General features: G+C 39.5%; 1 protein-coding gene across 11 annotated transcripts in view; it reads right to left on the bottom strand.

Annotated features, from left to right (window-relative positions):
• MAPK10 (mitogen-activated protein kinase 10) overlaps positions 1 to 25,283 on the bottom strand; it is a 97,242-nt gene that overhangs the window by 39,424 nt on the left and 32,535 nt on the right. For 6 of the 11 annotated variants that reach the window (XM_072336432.1, XM_072336426.1, XM_072336435.1 and 3 more), the window contains one exon: positions 3,114 to 3,185. The exons of 2 other annotated variants lie outside the window; for them this stretch is intronic. In XM_072336432.1, coding sequence (XP_072192533.1) covers positions 3,114 to 3,179 — 66 coding nt within the window. In that variant the 5' untranslated portion in view covers positions 3,180 to 3,185. Of the gene's footprint in view, positions 1 to 3,086; positions 3,186 to 25,283 lie in introns of all 11 variants that reach the window. 3 more of the 11 variants (XM_072336433.1, XM_072336428.1, XM_072336431.1) reach the window with 1 other exon arrangement.

Genomic DNA, 25,283 nt, shown 5'->3' with positions numbered 1-25,283 from the left:
GGCTCTGTGTCATGTTCTGCTTCAGTAGGAATGTAGGAGTGTACTGAACCCTAAAGATGTGGCCTGTTGGCAAGACCAGCCTTACTAACAACCCATGAAGTTCTATAAGCCTAAGTACCTTCGTCCTATCTTTCTGTTATTCAAAAGCAGATGTCATTTTCCTCAGCTCTTCCAGAAAAACATCTGGCTACCAAATTGCAGTTAATTACAGACTTAATTTTTATATTGCAAATAAGCAGAAATCATATTTCCCCAATCTCGCTTTGTTTCTTAAAAAGGGCTTTCCTCTTTCTTTAAGTTGGAAATTCTTCATACTCGCACCATGCTGAGCTAGCACTGTGTCATATATAACCAGCAGACCCACTGCCATATGCTCTATGCTAAGAGAAGGAGCCCATAGGTGGATGTCTTTTCCTGCCACAGCACACAAATCTGCGCACTTTAGGAGATGAGAGAGAAGTCCTCACACAACAGTTATTATAAGTATATGCCCTCAGTGGTAACAATCACTGAGGTATTTTTCAACTTGTCACCTCTAAAAGAACACTTCAGAACAATTCAGTATTTGGTGAGAAGTCCACAATGATGCACATACTACAACAGGGCTCTGATAGTTTACATCACTTATCCTATAGATGAACCTTCCCCAGGAATGCATGCTCAGTATATACGTGAATTAATTTATAATCATAGAGATTAGGTAGTGGGTTATAGGCACAAAGACTGCACTTCCTGTCCATCCAGCCTTCTGAAATACCTCTGAGCCTTACTGATATTTGGTACTGGGCAGACAGCACCCGAGTAATAGAGACTTTAAGGAAGACAAATAATTAGCAATATACTTGTATAGCTAGCAACAATTTATATCTAGTCAGCATGAATGCATATGTAATGTTTTGTCATACACATTGCAAGAATAGCCTGCACAAGATTGATCAAATCAGAGAATGAGTCACGACCTGCCCAAGGAAGCACCTGAAGAGGCATTGGGAAGGACTGGCTTTCCCCTCTCAGTGTTCCTTGTTTAACAAAGGAAGCGGCCTTTGGACAGAATGGAAGAAGCCTTGGAGAGAATCACCATACCAACATGATAAGGAGAGTACTGAGACATCTTGGAAGCACAGCAGGGTGGTGACTGACTGGCATGAGATAGCACATGAATCAACAAGTGTCAGAATTTAATTCACAAATGTAAATCTTTGGTGAGATTGTGAACCTGGAGTGCCCAGCCAATGGGAAAACAGGGGAGGGAGTAAGCATGGGGGGACAAGGTACAAAAGCTGTACTACTGCATCCATGGGTACACTCCTGCTTGTAGGACACCTGCCACTGCAATCGCAAATAAAATCTGCTCTATTAGAGATACTGTCCTGACAAAATGATTTGGCTACTTCCAAGACCCAGTATAAAAACTCATCCAAAATGCTGTTGATTTCATTGGATATTCTTTGACAAAAACACTAATATATTATATTACATTAAGTACTAGCCACTACTTGTGGCGAGGACAGCTGGACTAGATGATCTTAGCTGTCTTTTCCTTAGCCATTCTATGATTCTATGAACACTCCTCTTAATCTTTTGCGGATACTCCAGTTTAATTATAGCAGCATGTTTTGATTACTGACTGAATCAAGAACTGGGTACTCACTGACGGGAAGCATTCGCTATACTTTGTCAGGAACTGACTGATGTCCAGACTGAAGTAGTGCTGAATGTAAAAAGGAAATGATAGAAGTGTGTTTCTTTGCACATGTAACATGGAAATGTTTCTGTACAGCTCTTCTTTGATCTAAGTAAAAGGGAGAGGACAGCTGTGCAAAACACTGTATTCTGTACACTGAATACACTGTACATAGGTTCCAATTTTTGCAAAATGTTACAGGTTTTTTTCCTTTCCTTTTAAATCCTTTCTTGTTCCAAAATTCTTTTTCCCTGGTCTGAAAGATATGTAATTTATGTTATATGTAAAAGTTTTCATTGAGAGGGTTCAGGCTGTTCGTGCACTCTACAGAACAAATTATCCTAATTGAGCCAAAAAATAAATAATTAAGTTAGAAAATGACACGCACACAAAGAACAGAAGATAAGAAAGGACAGAAGAGGCTGTTAAGCAGTTTTTCGAAGTAAGTAGACTAGATCCAACTTAGAGCTGAAGATTTCGAAAGATCAGAAGAAGCTGTCCTTAGAAGCTGCTCCCTAATCTCCCTCAGAAAGTCCAATAACAGGTTCAATCTCAGAACAACAACAAGAACATCACCACCAGTAAAACAAAAAACAAGGAGGAATTCAAACACAAAATATTTCATAAGAAGTCAACTAAAAAGTCACCTTGAATTCATACTGGAAAAAAAAAAAAAACAAAACACATTCAGAGTTTTGACATCTATCTATGTTAACTTACTTAACCTAGCCATCAAAACCAAAAATTGGGCATACCAAATACACAGTTTTCTTCAGCTCACAAAGTTGGTTTGAGCTTTGTTGTAGACTTCAATGCATTGTGACTGAACAATTTCAAGGCTGATTTTCAAGTGCATAATTGGCTATAACACAGTCTCACGACCCCACAACCTACACAGCATATTTTGTTCAACTGAGAACAGTACGAATCTTGCACCAATTCAATTACTTTCTCCATACTCCCAGCAAATGCAGACTAATGGACAGAAAATTATATTCATTGATTACAGTGTAAATGGCTCTGTCTCACATAAAGGGACACTAAGATAAAAAAAAAAAAAAAATCTAATTCACATATTTTTGTGAAAGCATTGATGCGGGTGCAGTTATTTTGGATGAAGATGTCTCATCAATTAAGTTTATGGGAAGAATATTTAGATAGACAATATTTTTTTGTTTTCATCACATCAACAGGTATTTGGGGAAGGCAAAAAGCAAGAATCATTAAGAGCAAATGATAACAATCAAACTAAATAGAAAAGTAATTTTTGTGATGCATTTTTCTAGTTTTTATGTTTACTTTCATTCTTACAGCTAGTTACTTGCAATATGCCACTGAAATTAACTTTTACTTCTATTAGCATAAATGGAAAAAAAAAAAAAAGTACAAGTGTGTACTGTACCTTGTTTTACCTGTAAGGAACACACACCTGACAAAAGGCAATCTTCACATCCAGGGTAGGTTCACCACAATAGTACAACAAATGGCGGCTCATAAATACCTACAATTAAAAAGAAAATAAACGTATACATTTGTATGCCTGCTAACGTACAAGCACAGAACAATTAGATGCACATTTGGGTCATGGAAGCCACCCTGAGTTGCTGTCCTGCTCCTGAAAAGAACAGATTGCTTAGAACATTGCTGGGAAAGTATAAGGAGATAGTTCTTCAGTTTCTTGATTCTGTGAAGCTTCCTGCTTCAAACTACTGTGGATGTCTGAATCAACTGCAGTTTTTATACAATGAGACAAATCCACATAGTATACCTTCTGAATCTATTTACCTCAAGACTATCACCTCAGGCTCAAGACAATCCCAAGTTACTGTCTGCCACTATGTGCTCAGCCCACTGTTGTATACTATCACAGCATCTGATGTTGGCCAAGGAGGCCATATACTGGTCTAGACAAAGCTGTGTACCACACTATAGCTCTTTAAACATTTTAAATTCCATAGCGTAGCACTCAGCTCTGACCAATCACAGCTTTCATTGCTGCATTCTCACACGAGAAGTAATGTACAGAGATGTTATCAGGGAACTACGTCACAAGCCATTGGAGCATATTGATTTTCCACTCCAAAAAAGAAAAAAAACGAAAACACTTTTAACATCACAATGGAAAACCAGCAACTTCTAGTGAAAAAGACATGATTAATACAGAACCTCACATTTTTCTTACAAATATAAACTCATTACAGTAGCTAACAATGCATCCATTACTCCATTAAGATGTGATTCTGAAACTGAGACCCCATCTGTAGGGCCCCTCCGACACACTATTCCATTACAGGAACTAATAGTTAACTGTAGCAGTAGATCGTCCTAAATAAAACAAAACAAAGATTAAAACCATTGGAGTAACAACTCTCAAATAGTTCAGAAATGAGAAGAAAGAATTCACTGATACCTGCAAACTTGAATGCATCATGTATCCTGTGTGTTTAATTTTTAATGAATGAATGAATAACGCTGTTATGAAAGCGAGCACATGACCTTTCTTCTTCACATTACAGTGTCTGAGACTGCTGCCTTATTGCCCAGTGAGTCATTGCTGAAGCCTCACATCCCACAGAGGGTTTGTATTAGAGCAAAGAGGAAGAAATAAACTTTTTTTTTTTTTTTAAACTTTTTTTTCCTTTTTCTTTTTTTTAAAATAAAAAAATAATTTAAAAAAAAAAAAAAAAAAAAAAAAGCTTTTAACATGAGTCATAATGCTCAGTGATCTGTGGAAAGCCAGCAAATAATCACCGTCCCACACTGTATATATATGCTCTATGAAATCCTGTTGGCTGGATATATGATACTGCTCTAATAATCAATGACTGATATATCATTAGTCATAATACACCGTACTCCAGACAGAGTCTAATAATGGAAAGTGAAGAAAAGAAGGAGGAAAATTCAATTCTTCACTGACTTTACTGTAAAATTCTGCTGAGAGGAAGCATCCTGTCCTACATACGCATTACAACTAATGCATGGCTCCTCAGCTTCCCACCAGAAAAACCATAGCTCACAATAGCAAAATCCTGAACAGAGTAATAAACCAGCAACATTTATGAGCTGGAAGACATTTAACTATTTATTATATTGTCCCTGCATGCAGTGACTGCTGTTAAAATAACAGTATGGTATGTTTTATTGGCATGGATTGATTATCATGTTCCTCTGTACATGAGGTAGATCTAATGACTCACATGATCAAGAATGAGAACTATCTACAGCACAGTTTTGTAAGACTGCATATCCAGAAGAAAAGAGACTTGAGTTTTCATTTTCCATAGTGAATGTCTTTGTACATGGAACACCTAAGGGCACATCTAAGGAAGTGACCGCCTGCACTTGTAACATGAGATACGCTGGTTTTGTGAAGTTGCCAGCTCAGAAGTTTACTTTGATCGTACTTCACCTTGCAGCTTTAGCTTATTCAGACCAAGGAGAAAAAATAGCTTGGAGGCTACTACCTGCTAATAACAAAAACCCAAACTTTCATTTTACTTAATTTTACTTCTTTTAGATATACATAGACAAAACATATCACGTGACAACAGCAGAGGCTTGCTGAAAGATCTGCTTTCTCCTGAAATCCAAACAGAAGTTCTTATAGAAAAAAGGCAGCATCTTCCACTCACCAAAGACAAGTGCTTTCCATCTTTTTTCACTATGAATACACATGTGTGCTGGTAGTACACGTTTTCTGGCTGCTCTCCTGCCAACAGCTCATCTTCAAAACCAAGTGGGTTTGTGATACGCTCAACACTCAGCCAGGAACTTCCCCTTTACATTTTTCTGCCACACCCACCTCTTCTGGAGAAGGATTGCTTATTTCTAGTGAAAATAACTCATTATTATTCAAAAAGCTCTTGGAAAACTGATGGGATTAAATCAATAATGTTAGTGCAATTGCTAAGGGTAGAGAGGAAGCAGGGTGATGACAGCAGACAAAGCAAAGCAGAAGAAAAACAGCAGTTCCAGCTCTCCCATATGGCCTCCCTGAGCTGAACCTTCCTGCTGCCCCCTGAGCTTCTTCCTCTCCCCTCAGCTATGTGATGTTGATGCTTGGTGTTGGGCAGTCTGGCGCCCAGCCTTTTGGCCTAGTCAGCATTTTTTCATCCCCAGACTGGACTTAGTTGACATTCACTGGCTTCTAGATCACACAAGAGCTTCTGCTTGCTGTAGTCCTGTGAGGTGCAGACTTTCAGCCTGAGGGACCTGAGCTTTGCTATATGGTCCTAGGAGCATCTGTCTATTTGCATCTCCTCTCACCCATCCTTCACAAGATCTTGGGTTTCAAAAAAGCATCACCGGTTCTTTCTCCTCAGGGAGCTTCTTGGCTTCAAGGCTACTTCTTGTCTCCTCATTAAGAGGCAACTTCCTTCTTCCCAATGGACATTGGCTTTGGCCTGTCAAAGCACATTTAAATCTTCCTATGACAAATCTGAAAAACCCATGTGGAGCCTCAGGACATCTCCATCCAGTTTCTTAATTCAGAGAGACCAAGGAGCCAACCCACTGTGGTACCACTTTCCTCAGCACAGCCATGTGGGCAGATTTCTCACCTCAACAAAAGCCAAAGCCTTTGGGTCAAGCACAGCAATCAGAGATGAAATAGGGTTCTTGAAGAGAGATGCTGCAGCTGTTGGATGCATTTAAACTAGTGCTGCTGGTGTTCAAATAAAGCAAGTGCCCATCCCAGCCCAGTGCTTTCCTTAACCATCTTCAACTTCCCCAGGGCTGTTCTATGAGAAATGATCATGTCCTATAGTACAATAAAGGAAATGATTTCTTCAAATCCCATTTTTGTAAACACCCTCACATAGAAAAAAAATAATTACAAAGGTCCAATTTAAACATAAATCAACCTGCAGCTGAAGAGATCATCCACAGAACTGCTTGCATAAAACATTGCTGGATTAGCACAAGGCAGGGTATAGCTGCAAGCAGGAAGACTTCAACAGAATTACAGTACAACTCCCAGTGATATGCTAGAAATCATTCCCAGCCCCATCCAGTGTGATAATCTTAGCAATACACTGAAATGATAGATTCATATCAAGAACCAAGCCCAGTATTTTCTCATTATTAGGTATTACCAAATGGATACACCATGTGTGTACCCTGGGCATGATGACTACACTTCTTACCTTCACAGGGACATGGCTTTATACTCAAACTACAAGAGACGAGATTTATTTGTTGTAACCTCACTGAATATCATTCATAAAGAGAAAGAGAACAAGCTAAAAATTAATGAAATTTCATGAACATTTAATGCGATTCAAATATATCTATACGTATCTTGTTTCACATCAGTAAGAGGAGGCAATGCAGTAAGAGGAGGCAATGTATCAATGCAGCAGTCACAAAAAATCTTCTTGAAAAATACTGATGTTCAAAGCTGAACACTGATGAATAATTAATGTTTCCTGTTTTGAAATTGAGTTTGACTTATTTCATTCATTTCCACTACTGGAATCCCTCTCTCTCTCATTTGAAAAGAGACACTCTCATCTCTGGTTGATCAGTGAGGAATGCCCTTGGGATCCCACTCCCGTAACTCTGGTTTTATCTTCCCTGAAATCTGGCAGTTTGCTTCTGTAAAAACAACATGGAAAACACTGTGTGCCCAGAACATATGAAGTAGTAGAGACTTGACCAGAATTATACAGCACCATGAGTTATACCAGGAAAGAGCAGCAATTTCTGATTTGCATTGCCACCATGTTGTGGACATGTTTCTATTGTGCTGGTGTGCTGCAAGGTGGAAAGGCTGCATTTTTGTTTAAATGTTTCTTATCATTGCTGCCAGGATGATGACCAGGATGCATCTGCCTAAATATCCTATCAAATTAGTTTTCAACACAAACTCTATGGGGTCATCAGCAAACTTCTACAGAACTTAATTTTTTGCTCATACGTAACTTCAAGCACAGCATCAAGAGTGTTTTCAACATCAATTTGAATCAGGCCAACTGCTTGGCAAGAAGCTTCAGGATCTGACATAGAACAACTAAGAAATGAAATTTCCAAGAGGATCTGTAACAGAGGAGGAGCGTGCATCTACTAAGAAAGTGTTTGTTTAGTTTTGGTTTATTTTCCTGTTGTCTGAGCTCTCATTTTAATTATTCTTGAAGTAACAGGGGAAAGCAATGGTGTGAATAAGGTATTAAGGTTAAATACCAGCAGAAACAGCTTGCTAAAACAGCACCTGAAAATCCACAAGAGTCATGCAAGCAGTTCTACAACAGAACTCATGAAAGAGAAAACAAATAGAGAAAATAAAGAGAAGAGCATTCAAATGGCAAAGATAGGGAACTGATAAGCTGGTTTCTTTAGTGATCATGGACAACAGGCAGAGGACAAAAACAGCTGAGCTCTGTCTGCTCTCTCCGCCAGCTCCCTGGGTAGCCAGTGTTTACAAGTTAAATTCCTACACTTGACAATAGCTGGTGTAAATATCCACACTGTAGCTTTCAAAGCCAAGCACTTAGTTTTATCAACAGGTGCTGCCAGATATGGAACCTGCTGCTGTGAGGTCTTGCAGCATGTTAAATAATCTTACAGTCTCTTGAACTGTCTTTTCATTCGGAGCTGAATGTCTTCATTCTGTGAGGCAAATTCAAAGAGAAAAACATCTAGCCTCTTCTAGAGGCATGAAAATGGACTTTGGTATTGAAAGCAGCTCTGAACTAGCATAAAATGAACCTCCAGCAATCAATGTGCAAGAGCACAGCTATTGTTGTCAACAAAAAATGAAGAAAATATAATCAGAAAGAGATGAGCAGAATGGAACGCTCATTACTTGCCTACCATGAGTTAAAAACAAACAACCAAACCAAACAGCTTTATCATAATGGGAAAAGGAAGCTTTTTAGCTGCAAATTCCACCCTCTATCCCCCTCACACACACACAACCCAATAATGGCACTTTGATCTGTTTTTTTTTTTTTTTCCTTACTGGAAAAATGACAGAAAAGGATCTGAGGTGTCCACTACACCACAGCAGAATAAATAGTTCTTCCCTCTCAGTAATCTACCTCTATTTCAGTCCAAAAATCAATAAAAGGATCCTCCCTGGATAAATGTTAGTGGTAAAATGTGAAGATATGTAACAAATCACATCAAAGCTATTTTTATTACTCTCCCAAGTCAGAACACTCCAAACCTAGTTCAAATTCAGTTAAACTTGCATGCAAGGATGGCCTTGGCTCAGTATGACTTAACAAGGCCATACATTCTATGAAATAGGCAGCAAAAAATACTTCAGTACTCTCTATCTCAAGCAGTATCAATAAAATTACTATATTTTCAGTTACATACACCAAGCTCTAATAACTAGAAATAAACTGTTAATACAACTGGATCTTCATCTTATCATGCTGCTTCGGTATGCAAGTCAACTACTCCATCAGTGAAGGGTGTGAATAAAACAAGCGTATATCCCAGGCAAAACTGGAACTCTAACTCAGGGAGAAGTGACATGAAAGGCCACAGTACTTTGATCCAGCCGTTAGTCCTGTTTCAGAGCACCTTCATTTGGTGGCACTATGGTACAGAGAACTGCAGTTTCCATGGAAGTTTCATTTAGAGGAAAAAAAAAAATAATAGCCTTGTTGATTTAAGAGGAAAAAATTATGAAAACAAAACAGTATTGTGCAACACTTTTACTTATTTGATGTTAAGCTCTATTAGACTCCATCCACGTTCATAATTTCTATATCAAGGTTGGTATGATGGAGACAAAAAAAAAAAAGCAATTTAGGATTATGGATAACTTGGTGAACTGCAGCAGCACTGTGCATAAAAGCACAGTGCAACTGGCACTTGAATCCATCTGTCCAATCTGCACCTTTCAGTTACTCAGAGAAGCAGCAGAGAATCACTCTCCAATGGAAGGGACCTTGGTGTATCTCTTGGTCAACCTCCCACCTGAAAGCATGAGATGTTGTTTCAGTTGGCTGCAAAGTCAGAATGCTCAGTACCCTCCTTGGTTTGCATTTAAATACTAATACAGCAGCTACACAACTAAAAATATTATCATCTCTCATCTCTTCCCCCAAAAAGCTTAATTTGCATCACATGTGAGGAATTACTCAGCTGAGAGCCTGCTGATAGTTGCATCTTAAATCATGGAATGGCTTGGGTTAGAAGGGACCCAAAGATCATCAAGTTCCAATCCCACCACCACAGGCAGAGCCACCAACCTCCAGATCTGGTACAAGACCATTTCACCATTCCAAAGTAGTAGCAGCTACAGCAAAACACCATGCCACAAAGTGGCTGCACACAAAAACAATTCACTGTGCAGAAAAATCATCTGAATTTAGAGTATGAGTTTACTTTGCACAGTTTCCGGCTTCCTGCAGACTGGAGCACATTTTCCTGTCTTACACCACATAAACCCCTCATGATGATGTGCACAGTTCATCCATCTCCCAGGCTATTGTCTGCTTACTCCACCTACTGCAAGAGCTACAGATTATCTTTGGTATAATTTACATTTATAACAAATGTGAATAGAAGGAGGTTGGGTTGCTGTGCAATCAACTGGATGCACGAATTATATTAGATTCCATGCTCTTCTGAGGAGTCTTGTCCTCTTGGATGACTACTGTGTCTAACAAATGCACTGTAGCAGGAAGCTGGTGAGACGTGACATTATAAAAGCACTTCATACCTAGTTTGCATTCAGCAGATTCAGACTAAAGGGAAACATTCAGATCCCTTTATCAGTTTCCAATATATACATAGAGTTATGTACAGTAACACGACAGAAGTGAAGCGATTCTGCCATTTTCCTAAACTGAAAGTTAATCAGCATAAGTGTCAGTCATTTTAGGACAAGAAAGAATGGCCCCAAGTTATGCCAGGGGAGGTTCAGGTTGGATGTTAGGAAACATTTCTTCTCAGAAAGAGTGGTACTACAGCGGCACAGGCCCAAGGAGGTGGTGGAGTCACCATCCCTGGAGGTGTTCAAGAACCGTGAAGATGTGGCACTGAGTGATGTGGTCAGTGGGCATGGTGCGATGGGTTGGTTGTTAGACTTTGTGATCTCACTAGTCTTTTCCATCCTGATGATTCCATGATTAAACAGAACAATAGCAAGAAAAATGTCTCGATTTCCTTTTCATGACTCCTTCCTGTTGCCTTGACTCAGAGAGTTCTATCTTCAGTAAATAAGCATCAGAAAAAACACTTCATGCCAGCTGCCTTTGCTTTTGCTCACATACACAGCTTGTGCCCCATGCTATAGAATTCAAATTTATTCCCTGAAATAGAAGATAAACATTTCAACAGATTTCTGGGACTTAAAATTCAGTAGACTCAATGCTGCTCCAAAACTGTGGCTCATTTCAGTTCCCTCTTACAGTCCTGGGCTGTCTGATTTACAGCAACATTTGATCTGCAGGCAGCATGCCTTTGTAATTCACAGCTGAAGTTACAATCCTCCAACAAAGGAATACTCAGTGAGCAGCAGTATGTTCTGCCCCAGTGATTTTACACCTTCAGAAGCAATGAAAAAATTAAACACAAATGGAACAAGCTTGGCAGAGCAGATACGTAAAATATACACGCATTTGCATTTGTCATGATTTCAGCACCCAACATAACTGATTTGTGATGCTCCCCATGCTGAAGCACACTACTTATCCCCTTGTGTGAAGCATAAGGAATTCGAACCCATTCAGCGCATTTAAATCAAATCCTGAGATGTGTTTGGGGAGGGTTTTGAGCTCATTCTTGTACTGGCATGAGGCAGCAAACCAACTTCCTTGGAAATTTAAGTTCTGTATTCCTGCCTGAGACTGCAGTCTCAGAGAGGTGGAATATTTTGGATTTGTATCACGTTCATCTTTCCTACCAAAACCTCACACAAAAAGGTAGGTCTGGAGAGGCACACGGCCTGCAAGAGCCAGCCTAGAGCCTCCCCTCCACCAGCCGTAACATCCATCATTCCACTGACTCCTGCTGCTCATTGTTTGCTGCTGGAACTGTCAGAGAACTGTGATGCTGAGTGGTTTCATGAGACACAAAATGAAAAGCTGACAAAGGCTTTGTTTGCACTCATTGAGGCAAAGCAAAAACCTCCCAATAAGCACAGAATGAATCTGTCTTGCATTGTGGGCTGCCATCATCTCTTTTACAACGCAAATTGATTGAAAGTTGCATTGCTATTGATGTAGCATTTCAGTAACTGCACATAGAGGAATAGGAGCAGATCCAAACATGATGACAACAGGGCTGCTTACAACATATCTAGTTCTCCATACAAGTTCTGCTCCAGTCTTCCTAGGCTGACCTGGGAACAACGCCCAGCAAAACAGTTGGAACAGCACCACCACCTCCTCACAGCATTACCCAACCATTTATTTCGTGCCAGACCATCTTCAGATGATGTGTAGGGGAACAGGGGACCACAGAATGGAAACATCTCACCTGCCTTCATTTCCAGGCACTCAAGTTTATGCTAAGCCTACAATTACAGCTCCAGTAGGACCTCGGAGGCTCAGCTTATCTGGTCATATTATAACATGAAATAATTTGCTATGTATAATTTTAACAAAGTTGGAAAAGGGGAAAAAAAAAAAAAAAAAAAAAAAAAAAAAAGTAGGCTACATAAAACGTACAAATGGTTTCTGATTTTCTGCAGCTGTTCTTTACATTGCTTAGTAGATGAGTTTAACACAGAATGTCAGCCAGAACTATCTTTAGTATTTGTTAGTGTGTTGGCATGTGAATAAGATTAATCATTCTTATCATGTTAATGTACGGGCACTTAAAAACGAGCTGAGAAGAGTCACACTGTACTCGGTACTGCTAAGTCATCTTTTATGTTATCATTTAAATCATCATTATATTCTATTTATATTACAATACTACACAACCTTGCAGAAAAGAATATTGCAAATGCACAGAGATCACAACTGAGAATATTTAAATACAGATCTGAAAGAAAAACAGGCACAGAGGTAAATATGTGCAAGAAGCTTGGCAAGGGACCTGTAACCTGTGTCCACAGAAGGGAAGCAACACTGGAATTAGATTTAGAGGTGAAACTTCACTGCAATATAAGCAACAAAGCACATCAGGACTACAGAAAGCAACCAACACTGTCCAGGCTCAGAGCTGTCATGCAAAATGCCGTATTAATTCACAAATCAGGATTTATTCAGAGGTTCACAGACCACTCAGATCAGCAGTAGCCTTGTTTATAAGGCTCACACACATCTTCTTCCCTGTTTGTCTGCTTTTTTTCCCAAATGAATGAAGGTTTTGCTCACAGTCAGTTTTCTCTCACAATTTACTCAAGAGAAACTGCAGCTGCAAAGAAAATAACTACAAAACACATTTATAAGTGTGGTATGATTCTCTCTGATTACTATGTTTGCATTTTCAGAGCGTACTGACTGCAATCTGAGTATTTCACAAAAGCATCTCACCTCTGTAGTAGTTCCTCTCTTATGTGAGGATAAGGATTCACTGACCACATCCCTCAGTGCCACATCTCCCCTGTTCTTGAGCACCTCCAGGGTCTGTGACTCCATCACCTCCCCGGGCAGCCTGTGCCAATGCTTCACTACCCTTTTGAGATAGGGTTTCCTAATATCCAACCCAAAGCAAAGCTGTCAAAGGAGTAACAAACTTATAGGATATCAGCACTATTGTTTGCAACATTCAGTGAGTGTGATAGCCTAATGAACTCCAGGAAGAGAACATTTCTGCAGATATTTAAACACAGAAAACAGTCCAAAGAGCAAACAAACATGCAGTATCTTATTTCTTAAATGTGCCATTATGCAAGAATAAGGAGTCCATGGGCTGGATCTTCTATACGCACATAACAAAGAGAAAATGGCATGTTTGAAGAAATCAAGAACCCTTCTGAGGAAAGGTTCTGCACAGTTCTGCAAGAGTGAAGCCAACATCAACACATACAAGCAACACCAACAGCATAAGATGAATAACCTTTCAGTTCATTCCTTATAGATTGTGTTATGTTTTTCCTACTATTTGGAGTTAAAATCCTATATTCCTGCTAACAGAACTATGAGAAAAGTTGTCAAGAGACACAGGAGTAAACAAGTCAGTCTATATTGAAGCCTGGCAACAGTATCAGCTGTGATTATTTCTGATAGATATTTTCCTCATTGTTCTTCACACTGGAAGATGCCCTTACAATTTATATTGCATCCAATAGAGATATTCCTGTTTATTGTGAATAAAAGCTGAACTCCCCGGAATGCTGGTCCTACAAAGATAGAAAAGAATTCATATGAAATAAATCTACTCTCAGCCAAATTAACCACAGATAGAAAGGTTAATTGGGGTTATGCCCACCTCTGTAACAAACCTGTCAACGTTATCTATAAAGCAGCTGGAGAGCTTTGTTAATGAAGAGCTGTATGTATCGTGTTCTCTAGCACCAGTTACCTTATACATGCCAAATAATATTTTGAACAGCTGCCGCTGCACTCAAATTACTGCCGTGTGATGAAGCACAGGTCTCATCAACCTAACCAGAACAACTTCATATGTCATTTAGGTCAAGAAGCTTTCTTATCTACTTTGGAATAAGCAGAGAAATCACTGCTATGAAGACTTGACCTACTGGCTCCACAGCCTTTATATTCTGTATCTGTATGTGGTTTAACAACACAGTAAATACCTCTGCACTATCATTTACCCTTCAGTCTTCAATGTCTGCAAGACACAGGTTATTAATCAGTACTTTTACTTGTTTGCTTAAATAAGTCATCAGTGATACCTCACAATGAAGCTATCAAAATGTGTTCACTATGACATGGGTGTCTCTGTGAGAGCTCAGACCATACAACAGTATCCAGGTGGGGCAGACTGTTTGCCCATGGGATAATGTGACGCTGCACTCCAGGCCAGTCTCTCAAAGAAATAGTGTTGTTTTGATCTCACTGTTAATGCAATGGATGTGTTCATGCCCAGCAAGCCTCTGTAACACAGACTGTCTTTCTGGCTCTGCACTTGTACTGTTGATTCCTGAAATAATTTTAACAAAATTCCTCTTACAAAAGAGATGCAGGTGCACAGGAGTCACTAGGCCTGCAAACATCTCTGATGCTTCAGGGTGCCCATGCAGCTAGAGCCATGCAGTATGCTGCATTCAGCACCTGCTTGCAACACCTCTTTCCTCTAGAAGCAGAATGTTTTCATCAAAACTGTATTACTGTTTATTTCTTTTATTGGCTACACCATTCATTATAATTCAGAGAGTTTAGAGCAATCTCTTTCCTTTCTTTGAGGATTATTTCTCTTAATAGAGATTACTTTCTCTAAACCAGAAATTCCCTTTTGAAACATGACAACTCATTTTATCACTTTTCTCCATCTCCTTCAAATTCTCATTCAAATCATATACTACCAAAGTTCCAGCTCTTTTCCCTCTCTATACACCAATTAATCTCTCCCAGTTGCTCAGTGAGAACATCAGTGCTTTATCTGTAGCAGAAACCCTTACCTCAAAGACGCACTAGGAAAAAGAGCTGAGCTCACATAGTGGATGCTGTTCCCACATGACTGCAGATTGATCCAGAGAGTCACAGAGAAGGACACCGAATCCACTTGTGGAGCAGACAACACTCGCTGCTCCTCAACCCATCAATGCCAAACAACACTCAGCAGTATGGTGCTGAACAAATCTCCACCTCACCTCTACTCAGGATGTGCCATATTTTGCCTTGAGTGAAAGTGGTGCTGTACAAATTAAATTCACCGCATCAGCAATAATGAGTGGAATCTATAAAACGCTCATCCGAGTGAGACCGACACCTCCAATTCCCAAGCAGAAAAGTGCATTAAACCTCACTGAAAGACATTTCCATTTCTAAGACATTTCTGTGGATTTCTGCCTAGCACCCTGGCTGCATTTCAATGAGGATAAAAATAAAATGTCACGTACACCAGCACGGCCTCACTGCAGGAGCACTCCCATGGCTGGGGATGGGTTTCTGGAGCTGAACAGACGCACAAAGTTAACAGAGAACACTGCAGCTGTTGCTGCTGACAGGGGGGAATACCACATTTATGAGAAGTAAACTTCCAAGGGGAAAGGGAGAAAAACAATAAAATGACTACTTTAAGTTCACAAGCAGCCTTCCCCTGACACATTTCAAGGTCATAATGGAAAGACATCAGCTTTGTCATAACTCTAAATAGTCACTAGCAACAGAAATATTTTACACATTTGTACAAACTCATGTATAGCATAGCCCTTACAGCCATTGCTGTATGCTACCCTTAAGGAGCTGGGCTGCTGCCCAGCAGGACCAGCTCTGCTCCCTTTTCCTGTGGCTACCACTGCTGGGGCTGACAACTGGCATGCTACTGCAAGTACAGCAGTGTGTGATGCTCTTCTCATAGCTTCAGATAAAGGTTTGCAGCTTTGAGAAACTTCTGCCCTTCACAGTCATGGAAGGAAAACTGAGAGCACACTCAACAGCCTTAGAAGATGAAAACCCAGACTTCTTTGCACAGCAATGCTTGCCATGATTTGTTGAGTTTATATTGTTTACATCTATGAAAACTCCACGGGAGCTTCAAGAATTCAAGATTTTATCAGCTTTTTCAGGAATCCAATCCCTCCCATAGTAAAAATTTCCAGTGTCCACAGGAAGAGAAGCTGTATTTCTAAATAGAAATGCAAAGAGCCAAGAGGATCCCTTGATAGTCAATGTATTTCTCATCACACAAAACATATGGATAGAAAAACAAACCAGAGGAACAAACCACGCAGATTTTAACTATGAATGTATGTACAATTTCAATACCATTGAGAGAAATTGCTGTTTTACAGCCTCATGGCATAATTATGAATCATTTTCTTTATTACATTACAGGTATGAATCCATGCTGCCATATTTAAATGTACTCTCTCTCACTTCTGCAATAACAAACCTTCTGCACAAAGTTATTGCTAATGAATCCCCATTACTGCAAGTGAGCTCTTGCTGAGCAAACACTGTGATAGTGATTTAAGATGAAGATTAGAAATGTTTAGCAGCTTGTAGCCTTCTGGAGAGGTAGAAATGCTCCACATACTGTTTTATTTTTATTAAGCTGAATAAACCACCTTCTTTTGAGACACACCAGCACAAAGTACTCAGGTACTGCTACCACTATAAGGTGAGACCTTTCACAGCAGAACCTAGAATCCCTTTTCACAGACATTAAATCCTGTAAAATTACTGCATAATGTGGGTTACCTGGTAACAGGCGTTGAGAAGGCAGAGGTGCTGGACATCTTCTTTGCTACAATCTCTACTTCTAAGACTGCCCCTCAATAATCCCAGACCTGGCAGATAAGAGGTCACAGATCATCTAGACAATCTCAACGCACATAAACCCATGGGCCCCAATGAGGTGCATCCACAAGTGCTAAGGGAGTTGGCAGAAGCGACTGCCAAATTGCTTTCTGTCATCTTTGAAAGAGAATGAGAGGGGTCCCTGAAGACTGGAGGATAGCCAAAGACACCCCAGTCTTCAGAAAGCAGGACCTGGGAAACTACAGGCCAGTCAGTCTCATGACCATCCCTGGAAAGGTGATGGAGCACTTTATTCCAAATAGCTACCTGTGAAAAACTTGGTTTTCTGTCCACAGAACCAACTATATTAAAAAAAAAAAAAAAAAAAAAAAAAAAAAAAAAAAAAAAAAGATTCATTCCAACACTGATTATCTTGAAGTAACTATAGTTACTTATTTAAAGATGCAGAAATTCATCATAATATATGTTTAGCCAAACAGTACCATTTAAGTTTTGCTTTGCAAAATAAGCACAAATAATGCCTATAACCTGAAGAAGTGACAGCCCTGGTATCAGTAACAGTGCTCAGGAAGCACCATAGTGATACTTTTGCAAAAGCAGCACAGCCAAGGAACCCATCTTGTGGCAGGAAAGGAACAGAAAGAATGAGTGCGAGCTGAACCTTGAACTGTTCCTCCATCAAGATGCATAGTCACATCAGTGATGAGAATCTGAAGCAGGTCTTATTGTGGAAGAAACGGTCAATTTTATTTTTTACCAAGATAACATCATTTCTCCTATCACTTAATGAAAGGCAAATATAGAAATTACACCCCTGTTCAGGCTCATGTTGGAAAAACATCCTAGAAAGTCTTTTTTCTTTGAGAAAGGTGATGACTGAATTGGAAGAAGGCCACCTGATGCAGAGCAGTATTTAAACATAAATGTGAAAATTTCTCTGTACATCACGCAAACACTACACTAGTATCCTGCCTCCTTCTCTCTTCTCGTCAGCTCTGGCTAAACATCAAACTGCTGTGACAGATTTCACAGGCTCAGCTTCTCAGCAGAGAGGATGAAGCTATTAGCCTCATATTATGATGGAACAAAATTCAGATTCTCACATCAGCACATTTTGTGTTCCTGCTTACCACGTGGAAACCACAGATGGATCACTAATTCACACTGCCTAACACTTAAATGGAAAGCTCTATTTGAGTTCCTATTCTATTCGAGTGCACATAAATGAAACTTACAGTCACAGGAAACTTACTATCATAGGAATGCTTTCAGAAACACCACTCAACTGCCTATGAGGTTTCACTGCAGAACAGATAAAAAAGGTTACTACTAAGAGTGTCTAGAGTCCTCTCTGTCTTTCACCTGAACAGCTTTTAGCTCACAAGGGGCCACAAATTGGTTATTCTAGTTCCTCAAACCCACAGAGATACAGTGAAACTGCATGCCCTACAGTTACATCTGGGACTCCCCAGGCAACAGAATGTATACAATGCCTGCCCTTCAAAGGAATAGAGAATCAAATAAAAAGCATTCACAAATACGTTATCTGTAATAACTATCCAAAAGCAACCTGAAGGGAAACAGAAGTGTTCAACAAAACCAGAAGGCAATTCTAGAAATAAAACAGAAAATGGTTAACATATTCTGGGAAGTGCTGGTGAATTTACAGTGGAATATATAATAGTTTTAAAAAAATAAATAAATAGAAGGAACAACCAATAAACCTGTTTCTTCTTTAAGTATAAAATCATCTATTGTACTCTATGCAACATATACTGCATAGTCTGATTTCATTTCATTTAAAGATTAGCTCAAATTAGCAGGTGTTTGTGAATAGATTAACACGCAGAAGTCCTGTCATGTCTTTGTACAGTTTATAGATCTTTATGGAGTTGTGGTAGCTGTATACAATCAAACATTTTGTTTTATCAGCCTCCCGTGATGGGCTGTTCAGAGCTGGTTTTCAAGCAACCTATTCTCCAATAGCTGGCAGAAAGAATACCATGAGGTGTGTTCCTTTCCTAGAGGTCTTTCCAAAAAACATCAGCTGTTACAGACCAGAAACATTTCAGTCATTGTCTTCAGAGGCCACAAGCATACACAGCTTAACTAGACAAACTGAAGAGACACCAGTGCCTTCCAAAGGACCATGGCAACGTGAAGACTGTAAGCAGAAAAATGTGTCTATCAGAAATATTCATTTATTTCCATACTGTGCAAAATAAAATATGAGGAGAAAGTAGAAATCAGTTGTTTTTTCCTCTTATTCAAAGGGATGATTATTTTGATATATTTCATGGATACAGAGTGGCTTCTCTCTCTGCATCCTGCTACATTACCCATGCTAGAAATTAATCTATAGCTTTTCCACTGCTACTGTGGGATGAATTACATCAAATGATGCTATATTTTAAAACCTCTCTGGCAGACCAAGCAGGGGTCTTTGTCTCTCACATCTTTGTACTGCTGGACATGTTCATTTGATGATGTATTCAAGCTCATCAAAAATTCCCAACGAAATAAAACGTCCCCATTCATTAGAATTCTGGATGCATGCTGCTGTTCCTACAATGGTATAACATCACTGCAAAGTTTAGGGATGGACGAATAAGGACATCAAAGCTGACTCCCTTTGAAAAGGGAAGGGTTTGGCAGTTTGAATCTTTGCTCTGATCTGTACTGGACCCAGACATAAGTACAAATGCCTTCAGCTTTAAGCCCATGACAGAAGGTACAACTCATGGGTACCTGTTATATACACTGTGCCAACTGCTAGAGGTGGACAGCTACCTTAAAATATTTACTTTTGACCGAACCTCATGTATGGATAAATACTTCACGTAACTGATAACTATAAACAATAAGACAGTAACCAGTGAAAAGAAAAAACAAAAACTTACTGAAAATAGGCAAAGTGAGATCACAAACAAGAAGGTATCTACCAGTGTGGAAAACTGAAGTGTGTCTGCAATCACTAGACACGGAACTGAGAAAGACAAACCAGCATTTCAATATTTTATTTACTTATACTATGATCAAAGCATATGATGAAAGCTGCATGGATCTTTAAGACCTTACTACTGGTTTTCTATGAATTCAAAAGATACAATACAGAAAGCCACTGAGAGAAATAAGTCCAATGGAAGAGTCTGAGACCAAACGAGCACAAAGGAAAGTAGAACCAGGGGTCTGTTCTCAGCCTAGCTTAAGATAGGACTACAGGAATTACTTGAGTTTTAAAAGAGAATATTAATTATAATTCTTAGGAAAGAAAGTATGAGATATGTCACTGCAAAGAGAGATTTTCTGAATACAAACAAAAGGAACTACAAGGTAGTAAATAAAAAAGGTGAGAAATTATTGTCCAAAGAGTCCACTTGGAGAATACTACCATGTATTGTACTCATCTCCTGCAAGGCATTCCCACTCAGAAAGAAAAATTTGCAGTGGGCAAAAACAAACACTACCATCAAGTCAGATACGCACAGCAACTGTTGACTCTCATACCCTGAAAATTAGTGGCATATTGTATTTAGATAGAATATAGGATAGGAAATTATCTTACAGAGGAGCTTTCTCTAGACTGGTCTAGAGATTTCAACCTTAGGAATAATTGTTCTGTGTCATTTCAATAACTTACCTTCTGATTACACAACACAGACGCTACTTCAATAAAGGAGTGCAGGTCACACTTTGTCTGATATTGAGACAGTAAAATAAGATATCATTCTAATGATGTCACTGTCCATTGCATACTTTCCTTAACTAGTGTTCTGGTTTGCTAGACACACCTTACATTTACAGTGCCAAGCCATTACCTGACAGTTAAGTTTCACCATCCAGATTCAATGGAATAAGAGCTGGTCTGAGGCACTCCATGTCACTGAGGAACGTGTGTGAAGATTTGGCAAAACAAATCTAAAATTCAAACAGGCAATGTGGGCTTAACTCACAAGCCTAGTTTTTAGCTACATCATGCTTATTTCACCCATTCTCGTTACCCTTCCTAACAGAGTTACACATGTAAAAAATCTAATTAAAATAATAATAATAACAACAACAACACTTACATATTCTCTAATATCCTGGACCTACTGAATGTGGTTTAGACTAAGCTGCCCAAAGCAGGCAGCCAATAATCATAATGTTATGTGAACTGTTTGTTACTTAGCAATTATTCTGGGCTGTTTGCCTTGTTTTTAAAGACCATAACTTTCCAGTCACGTAAGGGAGACAGTTTTCAAGAAAAACAGCAGAATATTTAAAAGCCAAGATATCCAAGTGAAATCACTGTTTCACCATTCACATAACCTGGGACATAACTGTGCACTCCTTTGAGCCCATTCCACTGTCCTTACCCCATCTCCTCATCTAATTCTCACTCAAACAGGACCTTATACCAAACAAGACATGACAGCATCGACAGCAGTTATCAACCTCTCTGAGAACATTGCCAAAGATTGACCCCACCACATCAAGTTGTGCCACCAGACACAAACCAGTATAATTCACACTATAATGAAGGAAGGAACAGCCTGAAAGATGAGGCTGCTAATGAGTGGCGTCGAAGTTCTGATCTTATTCAAGCAACCAGTCCAGCACTAACACTGGGCAGGTCAGGCATGGTATATTGCTTGGCCAAAACCACGTTTTTCTCCCATTCTGCTACATTTCATAAGCTAGTTATGTCCTGCATGGACACTGTACCAGCACAGTCATGATTCCTAAATAAGAACTATTACTGAGAAATCAGGTAATAAAAAGCATTTGAACACCAAGGTTAGAATCAGGTTTTCTTTAGCTAAACAAATAACTTAGTTTTACACTGCTCAGGAAGAGAGGAGAACCAGCTGGTAACTTCACAGGATGACCTACATACCCCGTACATTAGTGAAGTGCCAGTCAGCTGCTTGCTGCATCTTTTTTCCATAGGGGTTATCTTCCTGCACAAAAATGCATAGAGCAGTGTTTGTAGAGTTGACAAAGATCCCACTGTGCAATAACTGATGTAGCTTTTATAGTATTTGTAGCATGTTTTGCCTCAAAGTATCTAAAGATAACTTTTAAACTAGTTTTAAGCACACCTTTCAGTTCCGAATTCACAGGTTACGGTGATTGAAAAGAGTTCTGTCTTAGCAACTCCAGTCAGCTCCTTCATCAGTACAACGCAACATGACAGCTTTCACTATGCATCACCTTCCTTAAACACAAATGCTCTCGTTCTGAAGTACTGCCAAGACGTTTGGCACAGTTGCCAGTCTGGATTATGAGGAGTAGACCACTACAGCACTGATTGCTCAGAGCAGAACACTGGCTGGGCAATCACACTCACCCTTCTGCAACATCAGAGACAATAGGAGAAGTAACAGTCACAGCCATTCAACCCCCAACAATGTGTACAAGTGGGCAACCACTGGGGTTGGAAGCATCGGTTGAGAATGCTTCAACCCTAAAGCAGTGGAGTTTGGCAGCTCTGCAGGGTACGAGCCAGTCTTAAGGAGACAATCAGAAATAAGCTATTGGAGAGCACAATCCTATCCTAAAGCGGTGAGAATACAATTTTCAGGACTGATCACCACATTCTGCTCTGTGACTTACAACATGTTCAACTTAACATCTAAGAAATACTGCAAGAGATATAGTAAGCAAATCGGTGAACTCATACTGATCAGTGACAAGCACACAGTGAAATGACAGAGAAAATTAAAAACAAAATAACAATAACAAAAAAACCACAACACAACAAACCTTTCTTCCATAGAACAGTGAAAGAGGTTAAGAGTTTCTCTTGAATATGTATCACCAACAAAGAAAACCTCTCACCCAAAATGAAATGAATCAAGCATTCATAGGCCCTGCATCCCAACCCCCACCCCCCAACCTCATCGATCAAACTGTGAGCAAATGTTACTTGTATTCCACCCAAGTTTGCTGAACACACCACTACTGCTTTATTTTCTTACCACAAGCAACGGATGTGGTACTAGACACTCAAGGTCATCTGTGGCTCCGCCCCCCCCTCCCTGAACTGCACACATCCTCCTCCATGTCCCACTTGCTTTTCCTCACTCTAACACATGCTGCCTACAAACACTCCTTTCCTTCTTTGTTCTTACATCCCCACCTCCCATTGATAGCTGCACAGAAAGGTGCATGCATTAGAAACGTTCTATAAATACCACCTTTCATGTCTGAACAGCACAGCTGCACATTATCTACAGCCCCCTCCCCAAACTCCTTGTTTTTCTTGCCATTTGTGTTATCCTGCTCTCTTTTGTGCCTGCATTAAAGCTAATTACATACATGATATTTTGCTTCCATTGTGCTATCAGAGGCTGTATTTTAAGCATTTTCCCTACTCTTTTGTATGTGTGCTTATGAAAGACACAGGAACTTTTAATACCATATAGTGTGAAAGCATTCAAAATGGCCTCTTGGACCAAACTGCTGCAACAACCAATTCACATAAAATAAAAACCTCTGGAAAACACTTACGTAGCCTTTGAAAGAAAAAGCACTGTCCCTTTGCTAACTATAGCAAGCTTTGTGGTTTACATCTGTGCACCCGAATCTATTACCTTCCCTCTGAAAAGGGTTTTCTCTTCTTAATGATGCTTAGAGATCTTGTTTTGTTTCTTTGTGGGCTGCAGCTTTTCTGAGCACTTTGCTCTCTCCAGAGAATCTAATATCTGATTATTTCAGGTAGCTGCAGTACAGAAGGGTGAGGAATATCCATTATAAAATTCCAGCAACGACCACATTCAGCAAGAACAGATTTGCTTGCATAGTTTTCTGCTCACCGGCGAACTCCACTGAGATCCCAAGTAATTTACCATTATGCATGAATGTAAATAAGCCTTTACTTAGTGACACATTTAAAGATTGCCTGCTTTATCACACCAATTTTAGCTTAAATCCATTTATTAATCTCACACACAATTAAAACCTGAAAGAAAAAAATAATCATTAGCAATGATTCTTTCTGTCCATCCCTTCCCAATAATTTCAGTATACCCTAACCACTGGCTTTTTTTCAAGACAACATTTTATGATACTGCATTATTTTTTACTAGTTATCCAACAAGGTAGCAAAGTGCATTCAGACTTGGCATTCAACATCTTTGTTGTTCAGACTTGAATGTATCTCTCACTGTTCCTACCAGAAACTGCAAAGAAAGCAAACCATAGTAATAAGCCTGCCATTGTCACTACAGGATGTTTTCATCAAAAACAACTCACAATTTTGTACAAGGAGTGAAAAGGAAGCTGACTTCTTTCTGCAGTTTGTTCTTCAGCTTACTGAGAAACTGTGCAGTAAGCTGACAGACGACCTCAACATCTAACATGTCAGAGAAGACTACGTCCTCACAGCCTGAGAAGTGTCTCTGAAGCACAGATATAAAGTTACCAGGTGAGGAAATTGTCACTTATTTCAGTTTGACCATTTAAAGTAAGGAATTGTCACTTGTGCCAGGAAAGTGAACTCTTACCCACTCTGTGCCTGACTTTATTGGGATCACATAAAAAAAAAAAACGCACAAGTTTTTTGTGAAATGGAACTAAAAACTCAAGTAATGAAGGAAAGTCTACCATAAATTATTAGATGATGCAGAATTATCATCTACAACTCTTCTCTCTACGATGCAGAGCAAGGCAAGACCTTCTTTGTGTCTGCCCCCTGGAACGCAGGCTCACTGGAGCAGAAATTCTCTTCATATTTGTGTCTTGTGTGGTGCAGACAATGTCACTGATGTTCTGCAAACACAGCACTGCAGCAGAACATCAGCACCAAGGAGAAGATGGCAGAAATGACATGATGAACTCAAAACTTTGTTTCTAGAACATGGATGCGCTTGGGACTTTTTTGGCACTGTACACACAGAAAACCTTCTGTGGGCTTACAGAATGAAAACAAAGTGATTAAATTGCTTCTTGCAGTTTCCAGATTACAATTTCTTACACACTTAACATTGCATAAAAGGGCTGGACAACTTTTTGCATGATGCATTGTTCCAGATGAACTCTGCTGGGTGTCACAATATGTTTGTTAATACTGGAAGTGGCCTGGAGGCCCCATATCAAATGTAACCTTCAAAAATGACAGCTTAAGCAGTCTAAATGCACACCAAACCAAGTGAAAAAGCCACCATTCAGTAACCCCTTAGTGCTGAGGTCCAACTGAGGAAGAATAAATAACACTTTTGAGCCTCAGGATATAGGCTTGAATATGGAGGTTTGGGCTTCCTCCTTCTTTGAAAGGATTATTATCTATTAGCCAAACCATTTAATTAAACTGTACT

The sequence above is a fragment of the Excalfactoria chinensis genome, chromosome 4 (assembly GCF_039878825.1).
Source record: "Excalfactoria chinensis isolate bCotChi1 chromosome 4, bCotChi1.hap2, whole genome shotgun sequence".
Lineage (NCBI taxonomy): Eukaryota > Metazoa > Chordata > Aves > Galliformes > Phasianidae > Excalfactoria > Excalfactoria chinensis.
The sequence above is the reverse complement of the archived record's forward strand: the minus strand, read 5'-3'. Positions and strand labels throughout refer to the sequence as shown.